Source organism: Thalassophryne amazonica, chromosome 19, assembly GCF_902500255.1.
Source record: "Thalassophryne amazonica chromosome 19, fThaAma1.1, whole genome shotgun sequence".
NCBI classification, from domain to species: Eukaryota; Metazoa; Chordata; class Actinopteri; order Batrachoidiformes; family Batrachoididae; genus Thalassophryne; species Thalassophryne amazonica.
The window spans coordinates 42,667,641-42,689,438 of record NC_047121.1 but is presented as its reverse complement, the minus strand read 5'-3'; the positions used below and the strand labels follow the sequence as shown (position 1 = coordinate 42,689,438).

Below are 21,798 nucleotides of genomic sequence, written 5' to 3'. Positions count from 1 at the left end.
GGAAAGTAGCCTGCATTGGATTGGCATCTAATCCATGGGGAGTTGTAGAAGCCCATCTGCTTCATGCTCTAGAATCTGGAGAATATACCAATACTCCCCAGGGCTTATATAGAATATACCTATTCTTCTTTCTCATAAAATATGACTAGCATGTTCCCCATTGAGATCCACAGACTCTAGATTGGGTAGGGTTTATAAAATAGGTAGCTGATATTTTTCAAGGGTGGTAATAAATTATACAAAGTTTCTATAATGAGTTGGAATGGCATTGTGAGTCCAGAATGTTTTTAGAACCTTAGACATCAACCGTTTTTAGAAGGACTTGGCCCTTTTATTTCCTGTTGATTATGCAATTATTTTAATGTTAATTTACTCTCAATGTATTTTTAAATTGTTTAGGTTCTTGTTATCATATACATACTATTATCAGTATTATTATTTATTTTATTATTCTGTTTTGTCATTTGATTTTTAAATAGACCACAATGGAAATAAGTGTTTTCATTTTCTTGTGTCAGCCATGTCTTTTTAACATATTTACAATTATATTATGTACTGCTTACATTGAACTTACGAAATAAAATCACACACATGCACTTTTAATATATAGATGATTTACCGCCCCTGCTGAAATGGCGTGTGAGTCCAGAATGTAATGATCACCATCCATTATTCAGTGTTGTTAGCTCATATCAATAGTTTCTCCAAAAATATTAGTCCTATCAACATTCCAAGTTTTTTGTCTTTTCTGCATTCTGCCACAAGCAGGTGCTTTTATTTTTACACACCCACAAACAGAATCTTGGGGGAAGATATCCAATGCACTACACTTCTCACTCATGGTAACAGCAACATGACACCTAACTAAACCAATTGAATTACTAACAACACTGTTAAACTATCATGAACCATAATAAAATTTAAAACCCCAAACCCCATGGTGCATTGCAGCACAACGTCCATTGTTCACTGTTGTTAGCTAATATCAATAATTTCTCCAAAACATATTAGTCCAATCAACTTTCCATATTTGCAGTGTTCAGTCTTGACCCAAAATACATAAGCATACCAAACGGCAAATGTCAGCTCTCCCCAGTTTCTCCGTGACTGAAGCCATACACACGCATGCATGCATACACGCACACAGAGGCCACCTGGCTATTATAATATAGATGGCAATGCATGCACACACACACACATACACACACACAAACGTGATATTGATTTGGAGTTTTATAAGCCAGCCCCAAGTCAAGATGTGATACTGTCAGCAAATCCAGTGGGTGCTCATTTGACCAAGTTGACACGAACTTCCTCTCCCAATGGCTCCAAGCGATTGTTACAGGAGAGGCCTGTTTCAGGTTGTAACTATTAAGCTCAATTCCACACTGGTCTCTGATGACATTTCCAGATGAGGTAGTGTGTGTGTGTGTGTGTGTGTGTGTGTGTGTGTGTGTGTGTGTGTGTGTGTGTGTATATATATATATATATATATATATATATTTACTTTTTTAAGCTGTGCCATTTGCTAGAGAGCTTTTCTAAAGAGCGATGATATTTTGTAACTGGGGCATTTCGATACATTGGTGTGATGATACAAAGAACACAGCAATCTAACAAGGACGCTGTTTGTCTGTGTAGTGTAACAAACACACACACACAAACAAGTGACCACAGACCACATATTCACACAGCACATGCCTGGACACATGCAATCTCCTTGTCAAAGTCCAGGCAGAAAACACACAAAGACAGAAACACATACAGAAAATGTGTAGCTTCAGAAGGAGCGCCTTGTGTGAGCTCTGCCCTAAAGCGAAATGTTACAGAACAAGGAATCACAGATTTTCAATGTCTCTTTCCTTGAATGGCATCAGTTTAACTTTTCTAATGGGCCTTGCACAAAAGACAAATGACTAAAGTCCTCAGATGGTAAGACGGGCAGAAAATGGGCCAGAATGATGAGAAAAGGACAGTGTGATGCAAGGAAGGATAAAGAGACAACTCAATGATTAATTCTCTTTTATGGATCTGGTGAAAATTAACACACTGTGTGCGTGTGTTCCAAAAAGTTCCAATCACATAAAACTCTTCTTAATTCAAGCAGGCAGTAGAAGATTTGCATTTTTCCCACAATTCAATTAACACGCTTGTCAGCCTGTCCTCTCTGTTCACATGCCTCCATTGACCATCACTCTCACACATACAAACGCTCTGTCTCACACACCTCGCACACACACACGACTCATGAATAGACGTATTTATTTGCAAGCACAGGCATGAAGAAAATATTCACATTTATTTATCTGTTTACAAATAAATGAGAAGAAGTCAGTCTGCAGATGAGGAGAAGCTCCTGTCGTGACATGTCAGAGGCAGAGAAACCATCCCTGAAGATTTCGCTCTCTCTTCCTCTCTGTTCCTCAGAGGAAAGAAAAAGGGGAAGAAAAGGCTGAGCGCCGTGAAAGAATGTAGCACCAATGGGTGGAGAAGAAAGACAACGATATTTATGACCAATATCTACCAAGAGACGGGAGAACTCAGACAAGGCCAAAGCCAATTTAGAGACAAGGACCTCGGATCATCCCCAGATAGACTGACTTTGCTGCAAGACCAGCTAATGGCTTCAGCCAGTCTCTTGTCTGATTAATAGCCTGTAATCCCTTTCTCATGGCTAGCACACCATAGCATCACTCATTAACCACTACGTAAAAAATGTCCACTAATCAGTCTATGCGTTTAGCTAGCAAAGCCGACGCTAGACTAAGCTAATCATTCAGCAGTAATCCTCTTGGCAGAGCCGCTGCAGCGTAACGTCGCTCATTAACACCCGCAGAAATGTCTGCTAATCATTCGCCACATGGTTATTTGTCCACACGGCTGGAGAATCACTCTGCGGGGAGAGGTAAGGGGGTGCCGCGTGACAGTCGGCAGCAGAGGGTGGAGAAAACTGAGTGACACGTGGAGGCACAGAGGCCGTGTAACGATTAGAAAACACATCACTCTTGCTTTTCATTCGGACTCTCTCCCTGTCCATTTTCGTTGTCGTACAGATGGATCGGCCTTGAAGGACTCTTCCAGACGTCATTCAAGTTCTATACAGCAGTGAAAAAAACCTTGCCAATACACAAGGGTTAATCAATGCTCAAGGGCTGCAGGCGGACCAAAGACAACCCCATACAGGCCACCAAAAGAGTTCAACCGTCAACAGAGTTCCTTACCTTGTCTTCGCGTTCCGATACGTCAAGATGAAACAAATGGGGGCAAATCAATAGCAACAACAGCTTTAACTTAACTTGATCATACTTGCTTGCATATTGGACTCTTGACAAAGAGAGTTTAATGCTGATTCTGTAATCTCCCCCATGTTTAAACATACAAAAATACAGACTCTTGAGCTGTTACAATTTTTCCAGCAGAAGAATTGCGGTTTTCTGGCCTCTGTTCTTCCGTACAATGCAGCACACTACAAAAAGGCATCAGCTGTGAGATGTGTCAGGGAAACAAAGCACTGCGTTTAGGAAGGAGCCCAGCGGAGTGTCCACAGATCCTCTCAAGCAAAAATCTGAAGTCTGGAGGGTGAAGCTGGGTTGCACATTATGCTGACCCGAGGCTGAACCTGAGCTGAACTCTTGTAGTCAAAGAGGGAGCAGCAGCACAACTGAGAGAGGCCTGTCAACACTCGCCTCAAGCTACTGACAAAGAAAAGGCATATGGGCTATATCTCACCCTTTTACGTGCAAGCAGGATGTTGTTTCACTATACTGCAAAGGGTAGAACAATAAAATACTTGGTGGACTGTATTATTTGCTGCTGGTCAGTTGTGTTAGGGTTGAAGATAAAACAAGTTTGGATATCAATTCACTGAGCAATACATCAATGTAATAATAATCACACCCACTGTGAAAAACATTACTGGTCCCAACACCATGATACAACACTGGTAGCTGCTAAAAGTGCTAACCTTGTTAGCATCCAAATTTAAATCACACGATAATTTCACTCGACAAGAATATTGGAGCACAAACATCTTAGATGAGGGTTTTTAGCCTTTTCTACTTTAAGGCCTACCTATACTTGAGACATGGGCCACTAAAAAAGATCCCTAATTATTTTGGCTAATCCATTCTGTTTCTAATAACCTATTGTAAAGTATATTAATAGAATGCAACATGACATGCAACAGATGGGAGATCAGGAATTAAATAAATGCAACAAAAACAACCTGGTTTATATTTTTGCAGAACTTTAGTTTTATTTTTGCAGAACTAATCCATCCATAAGGTGCGTTTACACATAAGCAAGACGCGTTACGAATGTCATTTTTCTGTCATTCATGACACATTCCTGACGTTCTTAACGTGACTTAACGCATCTGAATAGGTTTCTTAATAGTGTGTGTTGGTGCGTGATATTCTTTATATTCGTGGAGCATGTTTTTGCCTGTCAAAAAATCTTCCACGAATGTCACACACCACCCTCATTTCGTCTCACGTCGTGGAGGTCGCAACTGAGCGTATTGATCCGTCTTGATGAGTATTGATCCTTAATAGAACGTGACAACGTTCGTAGTGGTTCCTGTGATGGTTCTTGGAACCCAAACTGTCACGCGTTATTACGAAGTGACACGGAACCTGTCAAGTTTTGACACGACTTGTAATGCGACGTCACATTTCACTGCTCTCCACGACAAATCAGTTTTCTGTCATGTGCGCACAATTAAACTCGGCTCCAAATGTCGGTCCACAGTTCCTGCTGAAGCTCCTCAGGATGCTCCTGCAGGTGTTCCACCTGCTGTTGTAACCAATGAGTGGGAGAACGAGTCTTACCCTCTGGAACCAGAGGAGCGAGAAAAGACTCATGTGCAGCCCGACATCTCTGCACCTCCTCCAGTCCAGCGGAGGAAGAAGCGCGCGCACAATTAAACCCTGGTGCACAACACTCAGCTTGATTGCTGACACCAAGTCGGCTAAAAGTCAAATTTCAGTACTCTTCAGCGCGCTCCTGCAGGTGTTCCACCTGCTGCATGTGCCTGATGTTTGGGAAAATGCGCCAGACGAGAGCCGCATGAAGCCACACATCTGGCGCTGCCCTCCTCCTCTCTGCGCCACTCCATGGCACAGAGCCCAACTACGCATGCAGTCACAAAGTTCTTCTGAAAAACTGGAGCGATCTGAATTCAGTTGGATGAATATGGGTGTGTGTGTGTGTGGAGACAATTCACCTCGTTCACAACGTGACAGAACTTAACGATGCGCTTACGCGCAATAGCGTGCGATAGCGCGTAACAACGCGGAACATTATTCTTGATCATGCGTAATGGTTCCTGATAATTCTCCGGCAACATGTGCCATTAATCGTAACGTGTGGTAACAGGTTGCAGCAGTTCCTGAGGTCACCTGACGCCTCTGCCCCGAATAATCACATTCGTGATCAGCGGCCAAGAATGTGTACTTCGTGGCATTCGTGACTTGTCGTCGTTATGTGTAAACGCAGCATTACATCATAGCATAGAATTATCTTGTGAAACAGAGGGTCTCAAATAGATAATGTTAAAGTTGAAAGAATCATGTATTATTTATTATTTTAAGTTGTTTCCAAGATTTATATGGCATTTAAAACATCTGTTAATTTACATAACAGAGATTGACATTGTGATATTAATATTAATATTGTACAATACTACAAACTTGCTTCAACTTGAAAAAGTTGTACCCCATTAGATGGCATTATGCAACTCACTAATGGTCCACAACCCAGTGGTTGAGAAATACTGTCTAATCCCTTGTTTACACTGGACTGAGACCTATATAAGACCTACAAGATCATGACATTTTGTCAACTCTCACAAGTCTTGGCTGGTTTCTGTTGTGATCGGTTAGTTGCACTTAAACCAAGCCTACACTGCGACTGAAGTGTGCGAGTGAAAAATATGTTAATACCTGTGATCACTGATACAACCCCATGCAGAGTCAACTGAGAGTCTATTATGACCCATAGGATCAAGATGAGAGTGAGTTGAGACATGTGAGAGTTTATCAAGACTGATTAGATACCTATGTATCTGTTAACTGGTCACTCAACTTGTGCGAGTGTTTTAAACAGTTCAATACACTTACACAGCTGTTGGAGACTGATGGTGACCAAGACGGATCTTTTTTCTGACCATGGAGACCCCATTGTGACCAGCCTGCAACCCCAGTGGGAGTCAGTGAGAGTGACAGTGAGCAGAGACCATTTTCCGATCGCAACTCGGTCGAGGACTCAGTGTAAACGCCGTGTTAGATGATCTGTTAGGCCAATTAACCACACAATAAACCATATTATTATACAACCCCTGGCAAAAATTATGGAATCACCGGACTCAGAGGATGTTCATTCAGTTGTTTAATTTTGTAGAAAAAAAAGCAGATCACAGACATGACACAAAACTTAAGTCATTTCAAATGGCAACATTCTGGCTTTAAGAAACACTATAAGAAATCTGTAAAAAAAAATTGTGGCAGTCAGTAACGGTTACTTTTTTAGACCAAGCAGAGGGAAAAAAATATGGAATCACTCAATTCTGAGGAAAAAATTATGGAATCATGAAAAACAAAAGAACGCTCCAACACATCACTAGTATTTTGTTGCACCACCTCTGGCTTTTATAGATGCTTGCGGTCTCTGAGGCATGGACTTAAGGAGTGACAAACGGTACTCTTCATCAATCTGGCTCCAACTTTCTCTGATTGCTGTTGCCAGATCAGCTTTGCAGGTTGGAGCCTTGTCATGGACCACTTTCTTCAACTTCCACCAAAGATTTTCAATTGGATTAAGATCCGGAATATTTGCAGGCCATGACATTGACCCTATGTGTCTTTTTTCAAGGAATGTTTTCACAGTTTTTGCTCTATGGCAAGATGCATTATCATCTTGAAAAATGATTTCATCATCCCCAAACATCCTTTCAACTGATGGGATAAGAAAAGTGTCCAAAATATCAACATAAACTTGTGCATTTATTGATGATGTAATGACAGCCATCTCTCCAATGCCTTTACCTGACATGCAGCCCCATATCATCAATGACTGTGGAAATTTACATGTTCTCTTCAGGCAGTCATCTTTATAAATCTCATTGGAACGGCACCAAACAAAAGTTCCAGCATCATCACCTTGCCCAATGCAGATTCGAGATTCATCACTGAATATGACTTTCATCCAGTCATCCACAGTCCACGATTGCTTTTCCTTAGCCCATTGTAACCTTGTTTTTTCTGTTTAGGTGTTCCTCATTTGTTTTGTTGTGCATTTTCGATTTTTGAGACATATTGCTTTAAGTTTTCTGTCTTGATGCTTTGATGTCTTCCTTGGTCTACCAGTATGTTTGCCTTTAACAACTTTCCCATGTTGTTTGTATTTGGTCCAGAGTTTAGACACAGCTGACTGTGAACAACCAACATCTTTTGCAACATTGCGTGATGATTTACCCTCTTTTAAGAGTTTGATAATCCTCTCCTTTGTTTCAATTGACATCTCTCGTGTTGGAGCCATGATTCATGTCAGTCCACTTGGTGCAACAGCTCTCCAAGGTGTGATCACTCCTTTTTAGATGCAGACTAACAAGTAGATCTGATTTGATGCAGGTGTTAGTTTTGGGGATGAAAATTTACAGGGTGATTCCATAATTTTTTCCTCAGAATTGAGTGAGTCCATATTTTTTTCCCTCTGCTTGGTCTAAAAAAGTAACCGTTACTGACTGCCACAATTATTTTTCCTGATTTCTTAAAGTGTTTCTTAAAGCCAGAAAGTTGCCATTTGAAATGACTTTAGTTTTGTGTCATGTCTGTGATCTGCTTTTTTTCTACAAAATTAAACAAATGAATGAACATCCTCCGAGGCCGGTGATTCCATAATTTTTGCCAGGGGTTGTAGACATTTGCAAGAAAATGCTCACAAAAGACAGACATGGTCCTCCAAAAATCAGGCAGCCACAGCTACCGGGGCTCATCGAGAACACATGAACTGTCACTCAAAGCAGCCATGCCCATAATTATGAATAACTTTATAGCTTTAAAACTAGTTCTGTCGGGCAATTCAAAAAATAAGTAATTATACACAGGCAGACATCTAATAAATTATGGGTACGTTTTGTATAAGTTAAGAGCACACTGATATATGTAGTAATACAGAGATTATGTTGAAAAATTTTGGGCATGCACAACATTTCTGACATATGACAGCATGTGTCTCATATGTTCTGCATACGCAGACCAAAAGTTGTAGGTACAGTATGTTATGGGATTGTTGACACATGTTTCTTGTAAGTTGCTCATAAGTCGAAATACGTCCATTGATGCTGTCCATTGATTGGCTGAATAACTGAAAGCTGCAGTCCTCAAACAGTTCAGATTGATAAAAATATTAAAACCATTCGCACACAGAGTAAATATAAAGTCTTAATCTTACCTATTCGTTTCAGTCGGATTCATCATCACAGCCTGAAGAAAAATTACCCACATAAAGCATTCCAATTTTGGAAAACGATGTCTGGAAATACTTTAGTTCCTTGTCGTAGCTGAAGAAACGTAGTGTTTTTAAAGAAGTCCCTCTGTGTTTTGTCTCTCAGACTGAACCAGAGGACGTCGGCGCTTTGTCCCTCAACAAGAAAATTAAGTTAATTTAAAAGTTGAAAGAGTCACAGTGTCTCATTCACTCACATCAGCGATTACCACAGACATCAGTCGATTCTTAGCCAGTCTGCATGCAATGAAAATAAATCCCATGATCCACCAAGACAAAAATTAAATTAAATTAAATTAAATTTTAAAAAATGTTAAATCACTGTGGCCTCTGTGGGCAGGGGAGAGTTCGCACAACAGCGTACGTGTGCTCAATGACATGCTAGTCAATAGTTATGTGTTCCACTTGCCAAACAAAACGATTCTGCTGGTGGTGGAAATGCAAACTAAGCCAGACAACTCTTCCGACCCGTATCATACCATGTAGTACCAACCCGAACTGCTCGATAGAAACAGGGCTGTCAGCATATATATAAATCGTCATGGTGTGACAGCTGCATTATTTATTCGACGTATCCAGCGTATTTTTCGCATTTTTCATACGTTGGCATATGCTGGCTAAATCGTCAAGGGCCTTAAAACCCTTTTTTCGGGCCAGGCTGTATACATGGTTTTTCCTCTTCTAAAAATTGACTTTTTATCACAGGCTGCTTCTTTCCGGAGCCAGCATCAAAGCGGCCAATCAAAGAATTGCAACATTTTCATTTTCCGAGTGTGCCTCATTTTGGACCGTCGAAGCTTATCGAAATCGGACGTTGTATCCCGATCAGGAATCTGATATACATTTTATCCTCATTATTTTGATCAGCGCTATTTCAAGCTCATTACTGCAGATTAATGGGCCTTTCATGCATCGGACGCGTCAGAGGCGTCAAGAATCGGTCGAAAAAGCATTATTTTCAATGAGACGTATTGCTTTTTAGAGGCGTCAGAAGCGTCGCGTCAAAAGCCGAGCAAAAGTGACGCTTCTGAAGGGAGTGCGCATTGCCGCTTGTCGGCAGGCTGGCGCGGTCAAAGTTCAACCCAATCTTTTTTTTTATTGAACAAAAAAAAAAACATAAGTTCAACCCAATCCAACTTTCGATGCTCTGAGCTGTGATGTAGCTTCACGCTGTCCAATAGGAACACGCCTCGGGCCAAAACATGGAAGACTAGTGGCAGAAACCACAGATCAGTACGAAACAGATCGGTGCAGAAACCACTGATCTCTACACAACAGAAACGTGTCACAGGAGTGCTCATTCATAGAGCAGTTTTCTGAAGAAAAATCCTTGGAAATGTTTTTTGTTGTTGTTTGTTACCTCAAAATTTCTGATTACTGTTTAAAAAAGTTTAGAACACTTGTAATTAAAATAGCTAAATAAATCAATAAATGATTCTTTAGAAACCTTTCATCTGTAATTTAAAACCACCTGTTATTTCAGATTAAATAATTTCTTGCTTAACATAAGGAACCTTGGACATTTATTTTTAGACAAATAAAATAACATGGAAATTTGTACATTTTTTTTTAAGTCTGGTAGATTATTACTTGATTGTTCAAGCTACCTCAAGGAGAAGTGCACTGTTTAAGTGATAAATAATAAAATAAGGTGATTAAAATGAAAATATTATATATTTAGCATTTGTTCATTGTTCATTCAGTTTTTTAAAATATCAGATCGGGACTCGGTACCGGCAGATACTCAAAATCAGATGACTCAGAATTGGATCGGGGCCATACAAACCTGATCGGGACATCCATAAAAACAAGCATCAACCTGTGTTTTCTTTTTTGTTGTTTTATTTTATCTCATCTTGAAACTCTTAACATCTTATCCTTTCATTCCGTCATGATGATGAATTATTCAGTGATAGACTGCCACATATTAACATTACATTCATCAGATATTAATCCAGATTAAATCTGAGCTCAAATCCATTCAGATAAGGTTTTCCTTCCACATCCTTATACAATTTGCGATAATGATCACTCTCCAAACTATTTCAAATCAAAACGTTTGTTAAACTAAAGTGACTCTATGTCATCTTACCCATTACTGTGTACGTATATGCCTGTACACCCATATTTTGCACAAACAACATAATGCAAGTACTGAAAATGCAACTAACAGGGCGCATGACCGTCTCTGTCTGTGAGACAAGAAGCAACTCTGCACCTGCAGCACAGCAGAGTTGCCTTGTCCACAAAAGCACAAATGTTCAAGCTGCTAGAGGATACTTAAGTATGCAAGAGATGTGCCCCAAGACACGCATGCCAGATAGTTTACGTACACTAACACACGCACACACACACACACACAACAACTATAGAACCACACCTGGACACAAAAGACAGATCACAGAGTTGGTGATCCAAGGTGTACTCAACGTGACTGTAGAGACACGAGTCCAGCCTGGGATGGAGGAGCAGATCCAAACACAGAGACTCGAGGTACTGTTCAAGGTAATAGAAAGAAAAGGCGTCTGCAGGCTGAGAGAGGGTGGACTAAGAGAAAAGGCACGTGATGGGGTGGAACCGGCTGACGACAGAAGGTGTGGGGAGACCCAGAGAATCATAGAGGGGAACAAAGAACCAGTGCGACAGGAGAAGACACAATCAAGGTGTTATAGTCTGCAAATAAAGTGCGACATGCTTTGATTTAACCATGTGTGAGAACCGATCCACAGCAACATTTTTCACAGCTTGCAAACCAAATGAGTATGTTTTCCAGTAAAAGGAGCAGGTTTTCAGCCAAGTAAACAAGCAGGGAATAACAAAGAAGGAATGTTTGTTTGGAATGCTGGATTGTGGTGCAGCCACAGTCTGGATGATTGCTTAAATACAGTTAATCTGACTGGATTAACGGAGACCTGCACGGCCACACAAGAGTGCGCACATGCACTCGTACAGAAGGACTATATTTCAGCCGGCCAGTAATGCCTCTCCGCCCTCCCCGAGCTCCGCTGGGTTCTGGGTTGTGCTGGCTGGCTGGCTCACGGCACCACGCTGCGCACATGCACACGTATCTCTTCTCAAAGCACACACACACACACACACACACACACACACACACACACACACACACACACACACACACACACACACACACACACACACACACACACAGCCATCTTTGAGTGCAGTGATTTGTGCTGTGAATCTGAAACAGACCTTTTGAAAGAAAAGTAATGTTCGCCGCTTGACAACCGTGCTAATTGACCAACGCCCCCTCCCCAGCAATGACGCTAAACATTTTCACTCGTCCATCTTTTATCATTTCAATCACACTCTGACAGCCCTCCTCTTCTTCATATTACTCTTCTTCACCTCCTTGCCTCTTCTGGACCTCTATCTTTGCCCTTGCAGTCTTCCCCTCCCCTTCCCTCATACTCATACATGTAATCATTCATTAGAACCAAGGCACTTGTCCATTAGGCAAAGCAGCCATTTTGGAAAATGCAGCAAATCTTCCATGAAAAGACATTTCCTCTAATGCAGTAGTCACGCTCAGAGGGAGAGAGAGAGAGAGAGAGATGGCAAACAGAGAGAAAGAAAGTCGAGGGGGCAGAAATGGAGAAGAGAGAAAGAGGAAAGAGATAGAGAGAGCCCTCGGCTATAAAGCCAGCAAGCAGAAAGCAAGCCTGCTGTTTGATTAGAGAATGACACTATCATAAAGGAAAGGAGGCAAGGACGGAAAGAAAGAGAGAGAAGGACAGTGCTTCAGAGGCAAGAAGAGAGGATGGAGTGGAGCTGGGAGAGATGGAGAGAAAACGGTGAAATGAGAGGACTGAAATAAAGGCAATAAAATCAGCCCCATCACTTTGCTCATCTATGACACATGGATTATACACACACACACACACACACACACACACACACACACACACACACACACACACACACACACACACACACACACACACACACACACACACACACACACACACACACACACACACACACACACACACACACACACACACACACACCAGATGGCATCCCCCAACTGAAAGCATGGATCTAATTTAAGTAAACTGATATGCATCTCCTTCACCAATTAGAATCCTCATAGCTCAGGTCTTATGTTAGCAAATTTGTCTGGAAAACATGTTCATCTATAGTGCAGACGTGTGCGTGCTGAATGCGCGTGCATCTGTGCATCCCATGGGATAAGTAAAGGACATTAAAACTGATAGAAGATGTGGCAAATGACAAATCCACTCTGAGTGGAGATCTCCCACAATGCCAGTGTGCATCTCCATCTCGTCTCCGATCAAAGTCGCACTTGTCTTTACTTTTATGAGCTGTTCATCTCCCTGCCTCTCTCCACTACGGAGTACCCCTTCCACTCATTCTGACACATGTCACCAGGCCACACCAAGTTTAATCCTTTGTAACACTTTTTCTTTATAGTTTATGGTACACTGAATGTGGGGAAAACCAGCCACATTTGATGCTCCTCATAGCATTCAAGGCTGCTGGAAGTGGACTATTTTTGGTCATAAAGACATTACGTAATACATGGACCCATCTGTTTAATCAGTAAACAGTACAACCGTTGCAAAACAGCATGGTGACTGTTGGCGTATCAATGTATATTTCTGTAGAAATTTCTTGAACGCCATATTGACTGTATTACTCTAATTTAGAATACAGATGGACAACTGGATTTTAATTGGGTTTTAGAACAATTTGCATTTGTAAAATACATCCATCAAAAGTGGAATCCCTCTGAATTCAAAACAAAACTGAAAATTTATTTATGTCACAATCTAGTAATTATAAAGTACCTTTATTTCTGTGGTACACCACAAAATTACAGCTAATTTTATTACTGGCAAAGTATTTATTTTGTGGGGATTCCACGGCAAATATAGTGACTTCACTCCATTAGAGCTTGATGGAAACTGGGAACTCTGAATTTGCGGTTTACAAAAATTCTTTTAATAAAGCTATGATAAAAACATTTGACTCACTGTGGCAAACCAAGCAAAACTTTATAATTATAACGAACATTAGTATTGACAATCGACGCAGCAGACCTAAGTGAGTTTTGTCTTACCCTGTCAGCAGATATCCAGCAAACCTTTCATGTGAAATATGTCCAAATTTTATCTGTAGTTCTTCCCAACAGGATCTATGGTGATCTATGTTTATTGGTTATGTTCATTACGTTCCATTTTATATGTTTTTTTCAATGATGAAAGTGGGCCATGGGGGGGGATGAAAGTTTTCGGCAAGGGCCAAAGGCCTGAAGCCCCAGTGGGGGGGAGTTCTCCCCCAGAAACCTTTGAGATCTCAGATGCATTCTGGCGCATTTTCAGGTCTATTTACCCAAAATTTTTTATTTTTTTGTTGGGTCAGGTAAATTTTTCCACCCCAGTCTTTTCACACAACTTGTATTGTGCTACCAGCCTTTAATCCAAAAAACATACACCGTGGTTCAGAAAAGTACACAGTAAATGAAATGACAATTCAAAGAACTCAAAAATAATAATTCTCAGTATCAATTCAAATGGAACAATAGGAGTATTTATCGCACATTAATGCATCAACTAATTTAGCTGATAAACTTAAGCAGAGCACTAACATCACGTATTATTTTCACTCACTCACCTCAGACAAATTTTTGTTCGTTGCTCAAACTCATTAATCTTGTGGTTTGGACTGGCAGACTGAGAGTTAAATTTTCGTCTGAATGCTAATGGAATTAGCATTTTAGCATATGAAGGCTCCACCTGTTAGCTCCACTTAATGTATGATTATGATTACTGGAGGAAAAATGCAGCTCATGACTTTTAATGTCCACAACAAAGTAAACCATTAGGAAAACAACAACTAAGTCCTCCAAAAAATGACTTTATAAACTCTTAAGACAAAAACAAATGAACCCTTCTTCTTTGGAAATTATTGGCGGCGTGCAAACCAACCACCACGGTGTGCATTACCACCAACAACTGTTTGGGCGTGGAACTGAAATGAACTGAATGAATAGACTCTGACGTATGTTGCCAAAAATATCCTGGAAATGTTCACCATGTGAGTAAAAACCCTGATTTCCAGCCATTTCCGGAAAACTTTCATCACTGTTTTCCCTCTTTCTTTTCTTTTCTCTTTTTTTTTTTGCATTTTCAGTCATAAATGAAGGTCTATCGCATTTCTTCAGCTTCTTGAGGGTAACCCATATGACTCTCAAACGGAATGGCACAAATTCACTTTTCCAGTATGCCACAGAGTTGGCAATTTTTACCTCCATGGCCCAAAATTTGAAAGCTTTTCCAAAAAAGCTGAATTCTGACCATATTGGCAAGATAAGGGAGTGAGTCCTTTATTTGAATACTGTGGAATAAGAGTATAACGGTGCCAAAAAAATTCTTCTCATGATCAGTAAGTTCTGTCATCTTACAACAGATCCAACACAGATCTGATTGTTGATCTGGCAGAAGTTTTACTTGCCTTTCCTGATGCAACTCCACATTACATGGAAAACAGACACGGGCAGACTTGAACTGGAAACCTTCTGCTTTGGGAGCAAGTGCACTAACTGCTTGTTCACCATGCTTCCAAAATTCTTCATTTGATTTCATTGTAAAAAACAATTTTTACAACACCTTTAAGAACAGCCAATATTTACACACACACACAATGTTACAAAGAGAAAAGAATACATTAATTGCCAACCAGTTGAGTTACACATTCGTTTTGCTGTAAATCTGACTGTTTTATAAAATTCTTCCATATTTTGAATACCGAATACCGTTGAATACCGCTTCTTCTCTTTGGTCTATTTTATTACGCACTGCATATTTGGTAACTTTTCTGTGTTGTGTTTTATGTGCAGCATTAGACAGAACTCTCCTGTTAATTTGATTTTTTTTTTTTTTGTCTCAGTTAGGCACTTTTATGGTTACAGGAGACTTTTATATCACACTAACAGTTATACTGTCAAATTCTTGACAAGCCTTTTTTTTTTTTTAAATATATGCTGTAAACGTTATTTTGACATTAAGAGACACATTGTTGTGCTTCAGCCGATGGAAAGGATCCCCATTAACATTTTATTTTTGCAACAGTAGAAACGCTTGTGTAAAATTACTTGACAGCTGGAAGAGAAGGAACACAGCTGTAGTGCGATGCCGGATCTCAACACTCATGGAAGCTGCAGCTGTGCGGACAAAGATTTCTACATCGACAGCCCGCATTTCTCCCTCATCGTTTGAGTTCACAACACAACTCAAAGCCACTTCCCCCACAAAGTGAGCGGGCCTGTTGTGTGTCAGGCTTGTAAATCTTCATCATCAGTGGCTGGGGCTGAAGACGGCCTGTTGTGTGGGCCGCCAGAAGAGGAGGTACTGCTGGCCCACCACCAGAGGGCGCCCTGCCTGAAGTGCGGGCTTCAGGCACGAGAGGGCGCTGCCGCCACGGACACAGCCGGGGGTGACAGCTGTCACTCATTATCTCATGACAGCTGTCACCCATCTACACTTCATCATTCCACTCCATAAAGACCGGACGTCATCTCCACCTCGTTGCCGAGATATCATCTACCTGTGAAGGTAATATCCTCAGCCAGAATCTAACTGTGTCTTAGTCTGAATTCATTTTGCAGCTGCTTTCCTGTGGAGTGCCTTATCAGTGAGGGTGGTGTAATCAGCGACGGCTTCGTTTCACACCCCAACCAGATAAGTGTTTAAGACAGGAGCTGCACGAGTGTGTGTGAGAGGTGGAGGTGGAATCTCCACCATTGTTGTTACTGGGTGTGCACGCACCCACATCTTATTGTTTCTGCTCCTCACCAGCAGTACCAGATCCGACGTTCGGAGACGGTGGCCACCTGGGGACTCGGGACTTGACGGCTCCAGTATTCTCCAGGTTTGGTGGCGGAGGAAATCGTGTGGTTCCAGTTCTTCTCAGGACAGACGTCTTCTATCCTCGAGCCTGCCCACACATCACCTTTGTGGATTGACTGCTTTCACAAATTCTGTAATCCGCTGTGTTTGGTTGTGCTCTTTCACAACAGTAAAGTGTTCATATTCGACTCTTTCATTGTCCGTTCATTTACACCCCCTGTTGTGGGTCCGTGTCACTACACTTTCCCAATACGGCCCCTCGAACCACCTTGGATGCATGGACGGAACGCGCAGCTAAACATTCACCGTCCTTCTGTAAACACAGATGATCTTTCTCATGATTTCTCTAACCTCTCCGTCATTGCCGCTTCCCTCAAAGACAAATGCCCCCCAGCCAAGATTGACACAGTGATATGAGACAGACAGGCGGTGAGGAAGAGATGCTGGCAAACACGCAAAGACCGAGCGAGGCAAACTGGCTGAAACTATGAAGGAAGATGGAATGCAGAAACACAAAATGACAATAGAAGGAATAGAGGAAGTGCACTTCTAGTTTCTCTACACAGCTCATTGTTGCAGAGAGTCACTTCTGTTTTTGGAAGTAAGGTTGAGTATGAAATGCAAAGTGCTTTTCTTCAAGGTGCTATTAAACATATAGTTCTTTGTTTTTGTGGTTAGAAGATGTCGGACACTTATAATACACTAGAGGCAAAAGATGCACATAGATCTCGCTCTTCTTCTCTGGTTTTGTTGAACCATTTCTGCTTCTCCTTTAGCTTATACCCACACACTCAAATATACACACAAACCTAGTGTTTGAAACAGTGCTCACAAAGTGATGAAAGGCCGTTTATCCTGCATTCATTGTGATATCTGGGCCCACCATGCAGAACGGCTGGACACGTTATCACCTCTGACCAAGGGAAACCACGGGAGTCAGGACTGATGCCAGCAGCAAATACCAGGGCCAGTGTGTGTGTGCGTGTGCATGTGTGTGTATCCCAGCAGTAATAATCACCCGGATTAGAACGGAGCCAAACCCCTGCAGGGCCCACCCCCCTGCAGCCAGCCCAGCCCAGCCTGCACCTCTGATCCCCAGTTTCAGCAACCATGGGAAGCAGAGCAGCCGGCCTGACATCTCCACCAAGCCTGGCTGCTGCACAGATAGGCAGAGAGTTGGGGGGGGGGCTCTTTTGTCCTATTGATCGTTCATCTCCAAAATAAAATATTGCACATGCGTGGGCAGTACAAAAGCCACTGAACACATTCAACAAGCCCTTTAACCACAAGGGTGTAGCGAAATGGAAGCTGATACAGCCGTCGATATGTCTGGGCGAGAAATGCAATACGCCGGCAACAACAATGGGGAGGCACGTTAAAGAAATGGGTTATAACTTAATAAGAATGCACGTCATGTCTGGAAAGCTTGTATTGAGAAAATGTTGCCTGGTTGAACAGTCCCCAGCCTGACATAAATCCCAGTGTTTATCAGTATCTGATTCAGTGGCTTGGCACCCTGATACTGGCACCTATCAACAACTGTCGGGCTGTGCTGAGCTCAGGTGGTATTTTTGACAGCGCCTTTCACCATCTATTATGACGCCACTATTTCTGGAAGGTGCACAGTATCCATGACATTCTTATTTAATTTTAAATTATGCCAAATCCTGTCTGAAGGAGTTGAGATAAAAATGACATACAACATTACAGTGTCAGACAATATTTATATTGAACCCTTTCTGGTATCCGCGAGTGATTTCATTTATATTATGAATCAAATCAAAATCAAATCAATTTTATTTATATAGCGCCAAATCACAACAAACAGTTGCCCAAAGGCGCTTTATATTGTAAGGCAAAAGCCATACAATAATTACAGAAAAACCCCAACGGTCAAAACGACCCCCTGTGAGCAAGCACTTGGCGACAGTGGGAAGGAAAAACTCCCTTTTAACAGGAAGAAACCTCCAGCAGAACCAGGCTCAGGGAGGGGCAGTCTTCTGCTGGGACTGGTTGGGGCTGAGGGTAGAGGGTCAGGAATACATGACTCTATAAATTATCATTAGATTTACTTCAAAGCTCCATAGTTTGCAAAATCGGTTTTATTAAGCCTTTACAGTTAAATACAGTCGGTGTTTCATACTAATCATCCTCAGCGTCCCACGATTCTATGACGGCACACTGTTCATGTTGAAACTATTCTGCTGTAAGCATCACAGATGTTCAGAAATGTGCACTCATGCAGTCTGTCTGTGGGATAGAGTGGGACACTCTCACCCATATGTGGGGGTGTGGTAAAGAGCAGTTTCTTTCTATTTAAAGCAACAGCCATAGAAACAAGACCTGAAAACCAGTTTTTTTTTTTTATATCATGTCCCAATTCATTGCCTAAACTTTCAAATGTCTTTAACACAATTAGTAATCTATATTAGATTGTTGAAAAGTCATATGTGAGATCAATAAAGTTTATCTTATCTTAATATGGGAGTCAGTTAGCTCAAACCCATGTGTCAACTTCACCTCCCAACCTTTTATGACACATTAGTGACCTGAGCTAATAAATTGATTAGCACCCGGTAATCAGTTGTCCTAATATTTGTAATAAAACTACTTAAGTTTCTGAACTGAAAGGTACTGTCAGAGCAAGTTTTATTAATAATATTAAGGCTTACCCAATTTTAGAAATTTAAAGTTCCACAAAACCAGAAGAATTTGCAGATTGAAAAGTATTTAATAAAAAGGCTGGCCCTGGTCTTATATTCACAGTGAGGTGATTAGTTGGCATCAGTTACAAGTATGATTTAAATATATTTTAAAAACGTATTGATAATATCTGAGTCACACAGGTAACTTTGTGAATTAGGAGTTTTATCATCTTTGACTCATCTTTGTTTCAGTGCAGAAGGTTCCCGGTTCAAACCCCACCCCTGCCACATTTCTCCATGTAATGCGGAGAAATGCGTCAGGAAGGGCATCCACCTTGGATTTGCTGTGGCGACCCTGAGTGCAAAACAAGGGAGCATCCGAAGGGACTTACTATAATCTTTGAAAAGGGTTAGGGTTAGGAAAGGTCGGTATTGAACGCTCTTTCGGGCTGGAGTTTTCCCTCAGAAACTCGTGAGGAAATTACCTCACAGTCATGGCAGTTGCATTTGTGACTGGTTAGACAACAATGTTAAAAAGACATTACAGCAATGTAATATATTCACATTCTATGTACAATTACGTAGTTGAGTTAGCAGCACCACACATCAGCAAAAGCATCTGATTTCATAATTTCATTAAAAATTATGATAGCCTAGTTCTACCGTGATAAACTAACTAGTTGTTCCATATTTGTCCCCAGGGTAATCTCATGAATGCGCTTTTTCTGGAAATAGGGATTTTTTTTTATGTTGGGTCTTTTCGAGCTTCAGAGGGTTCTGAAAGCAGTATATGCTTCAGCGGACATGGTCCCCCAAGCAGTAAGTGGGTACTGGCCTTACCTGCGGAAGCAACCTACAATGGACTAGTATCCTGTCCAGAGAGTAGTAGATTGGGGAGGTGATGGTCTAGTGGTTAAGGCATTGGGCTTGAGACCAGAAGATCCTCAGTTCAAATCCCAGCCTGACTGGAAAACCATTAAGGGTTCTTGGGCAAGGTCTTTAACCCCCTATTGCTCCCGGTGTGTAGTAAGCAGCACCCTCATATTGGGGTGAATGTGAGGCATTATTTGTAAAGGCATTATTATCTGATGCAGATGGAAAAGCGCTATATAAATGCAGTCCATTTATCATATCCCCAATTTATACTGGGGTGGGCTTGTATAGGACTTATTACTACTTTGAAAATAACATTCCTAACATTTCCCAACTAATCCACTGAGTTAGCCCAGTACAATTGGTATCGACTTTAGCCTGCTGACCCAACTGTGCTGCCATGTCAAGATCATCTGGATTTGAGCTAACTTGTATTCTATGACACCTTTAAAGCATTTAAAGGCTGGTCCAAAAATCAGAGGTATGTAAGAAGAAATTACATTATAAAAGTGGGAATATATGATATAGCTTGGATTTATTCAGAGCATTAATTCTATTTTAATTACTTAAACAACCACTTGGTGAACCTTTGAGGCATTTATGGCTGATCTGAAAAATAAGACAAATGTCACCCTCGGAGTTGGAAGTTGTTTTAAATAGATTGATATTTTAGAATATATTACACAGTAATACGATGGATTATGTGTGTTTGGAGATGATGATTTTCTGACATCAGTTTTACACGGTGTCATCAACTCAAGGTAGCTTCTCGATGATGATCTTGAGTGAACTTTCCGGGGAATTTGTGCTTACCTTTGATTTTTTAGCTTGCTCTCCTTCTTGTTGATGACTCCCGGCACACAGTTGGTGAGTTCGGTCCAGTCGGCGTGCAAGCCGCAGCTCCAGCCGGTGGAGAACCGCGAGAAAAGCCAGGTCTCCTTCCGGTTCGGCCGGTAGCAGGTACACTTCTTCTGGCCCGGTCTGCAGTCACAGGGGACCTCCAGGCGGACATTCTGGACCAGGTGTCTGCCGAAGGTAGTCCCGCCGGTCTTCTGGATGTGCAAAAAGACGATCACGTCCTCCCCTTTGATTTGGAAGTCGATGGTCCTCTCCAGGTCCCTGACGGGGAAGTAGTATTTCTTAACGTAGTGAGGGTCCGGAGTGGGGAAGATGTCCCCCTCGTCCTCCTCCGTGAAATAACCGTGCGGGGAGCCGAAAGTGATCACCCCGGGGGCCACGTACTGATAGAGAATCAGCATGAAACACACGGATCCGACGACGATCAACAAGAATTTGCTGCTCCTCTCGACCATGTTCCTTCGCAGTGCGGTTCCCACAGCGCGCTACCATTCTCCGGTCCAGCCCACGGCGGGGAGCACGGCGCTCGGCTTCTTCATTCTCGCTCTGCCGCTCCGACGACGGTGGCTCGTTTTCGGCTTCAACACTGGCTCATTTCGCTTCCAGACGACCGGCAAAGTTGATACATGGCAAACCGCGAGCGCTCAGCACCGTAACGGGCGCATTGTGAAGACGAAGCCTCCTCCGGTGACTTTACTTTGGTTTCACAATCACACGACGAACTCACTGCATCGCCACTGGAGTTTGTACCCAGGATGCAGCGCGAATCCTGCCGTTTCAACCTCTCTCTCTCTCTCTCTCTCTCTCTCTCTCTCTCTCTCTCTCTCTCTCTCTCTCTCTCTCCGTCGTTGAAAACCGAGTAAAACGGAGCAGAGTAAAAAAACAAAACAAAACAAACAAAACAAAACATTTTTTTTGGTTGGCACCGCCTCCTTCAACTCAATCACAACCGACAAACAAATTAATTTTATCAATTTGTATTATATGGAAAAATACTGATAATTGTGGAAGTTGTGGTTAGTAAC

At 41.7% G+C, this 21,798-nt stretch overlaps 1 protein-coding gene across 1 annotated transcript in view; it reads right to left on the bottom strand.

The window, feature by feature from the left end:
• hs6st1a (heparan sulfate 6-O-sulfotransferase 1a) overlaps positions 1–21,582 on the bottom strand; it is a 136,308-nt gene extending 114,726 nt beyond the window's left edge. The window contains 1 exon segment of the mRNA XM_034194813.1: positions 20,729–21,582. Coding sequence (XP_034050704.1) covers positions 20,729–21,228 — 500 coding nt within the window. The 5' untranslated portion in view covers positions 21,229–21,582.
• Between the last annotated feature and the right edge of the window lie 216 nt (positions 21,583–21,798).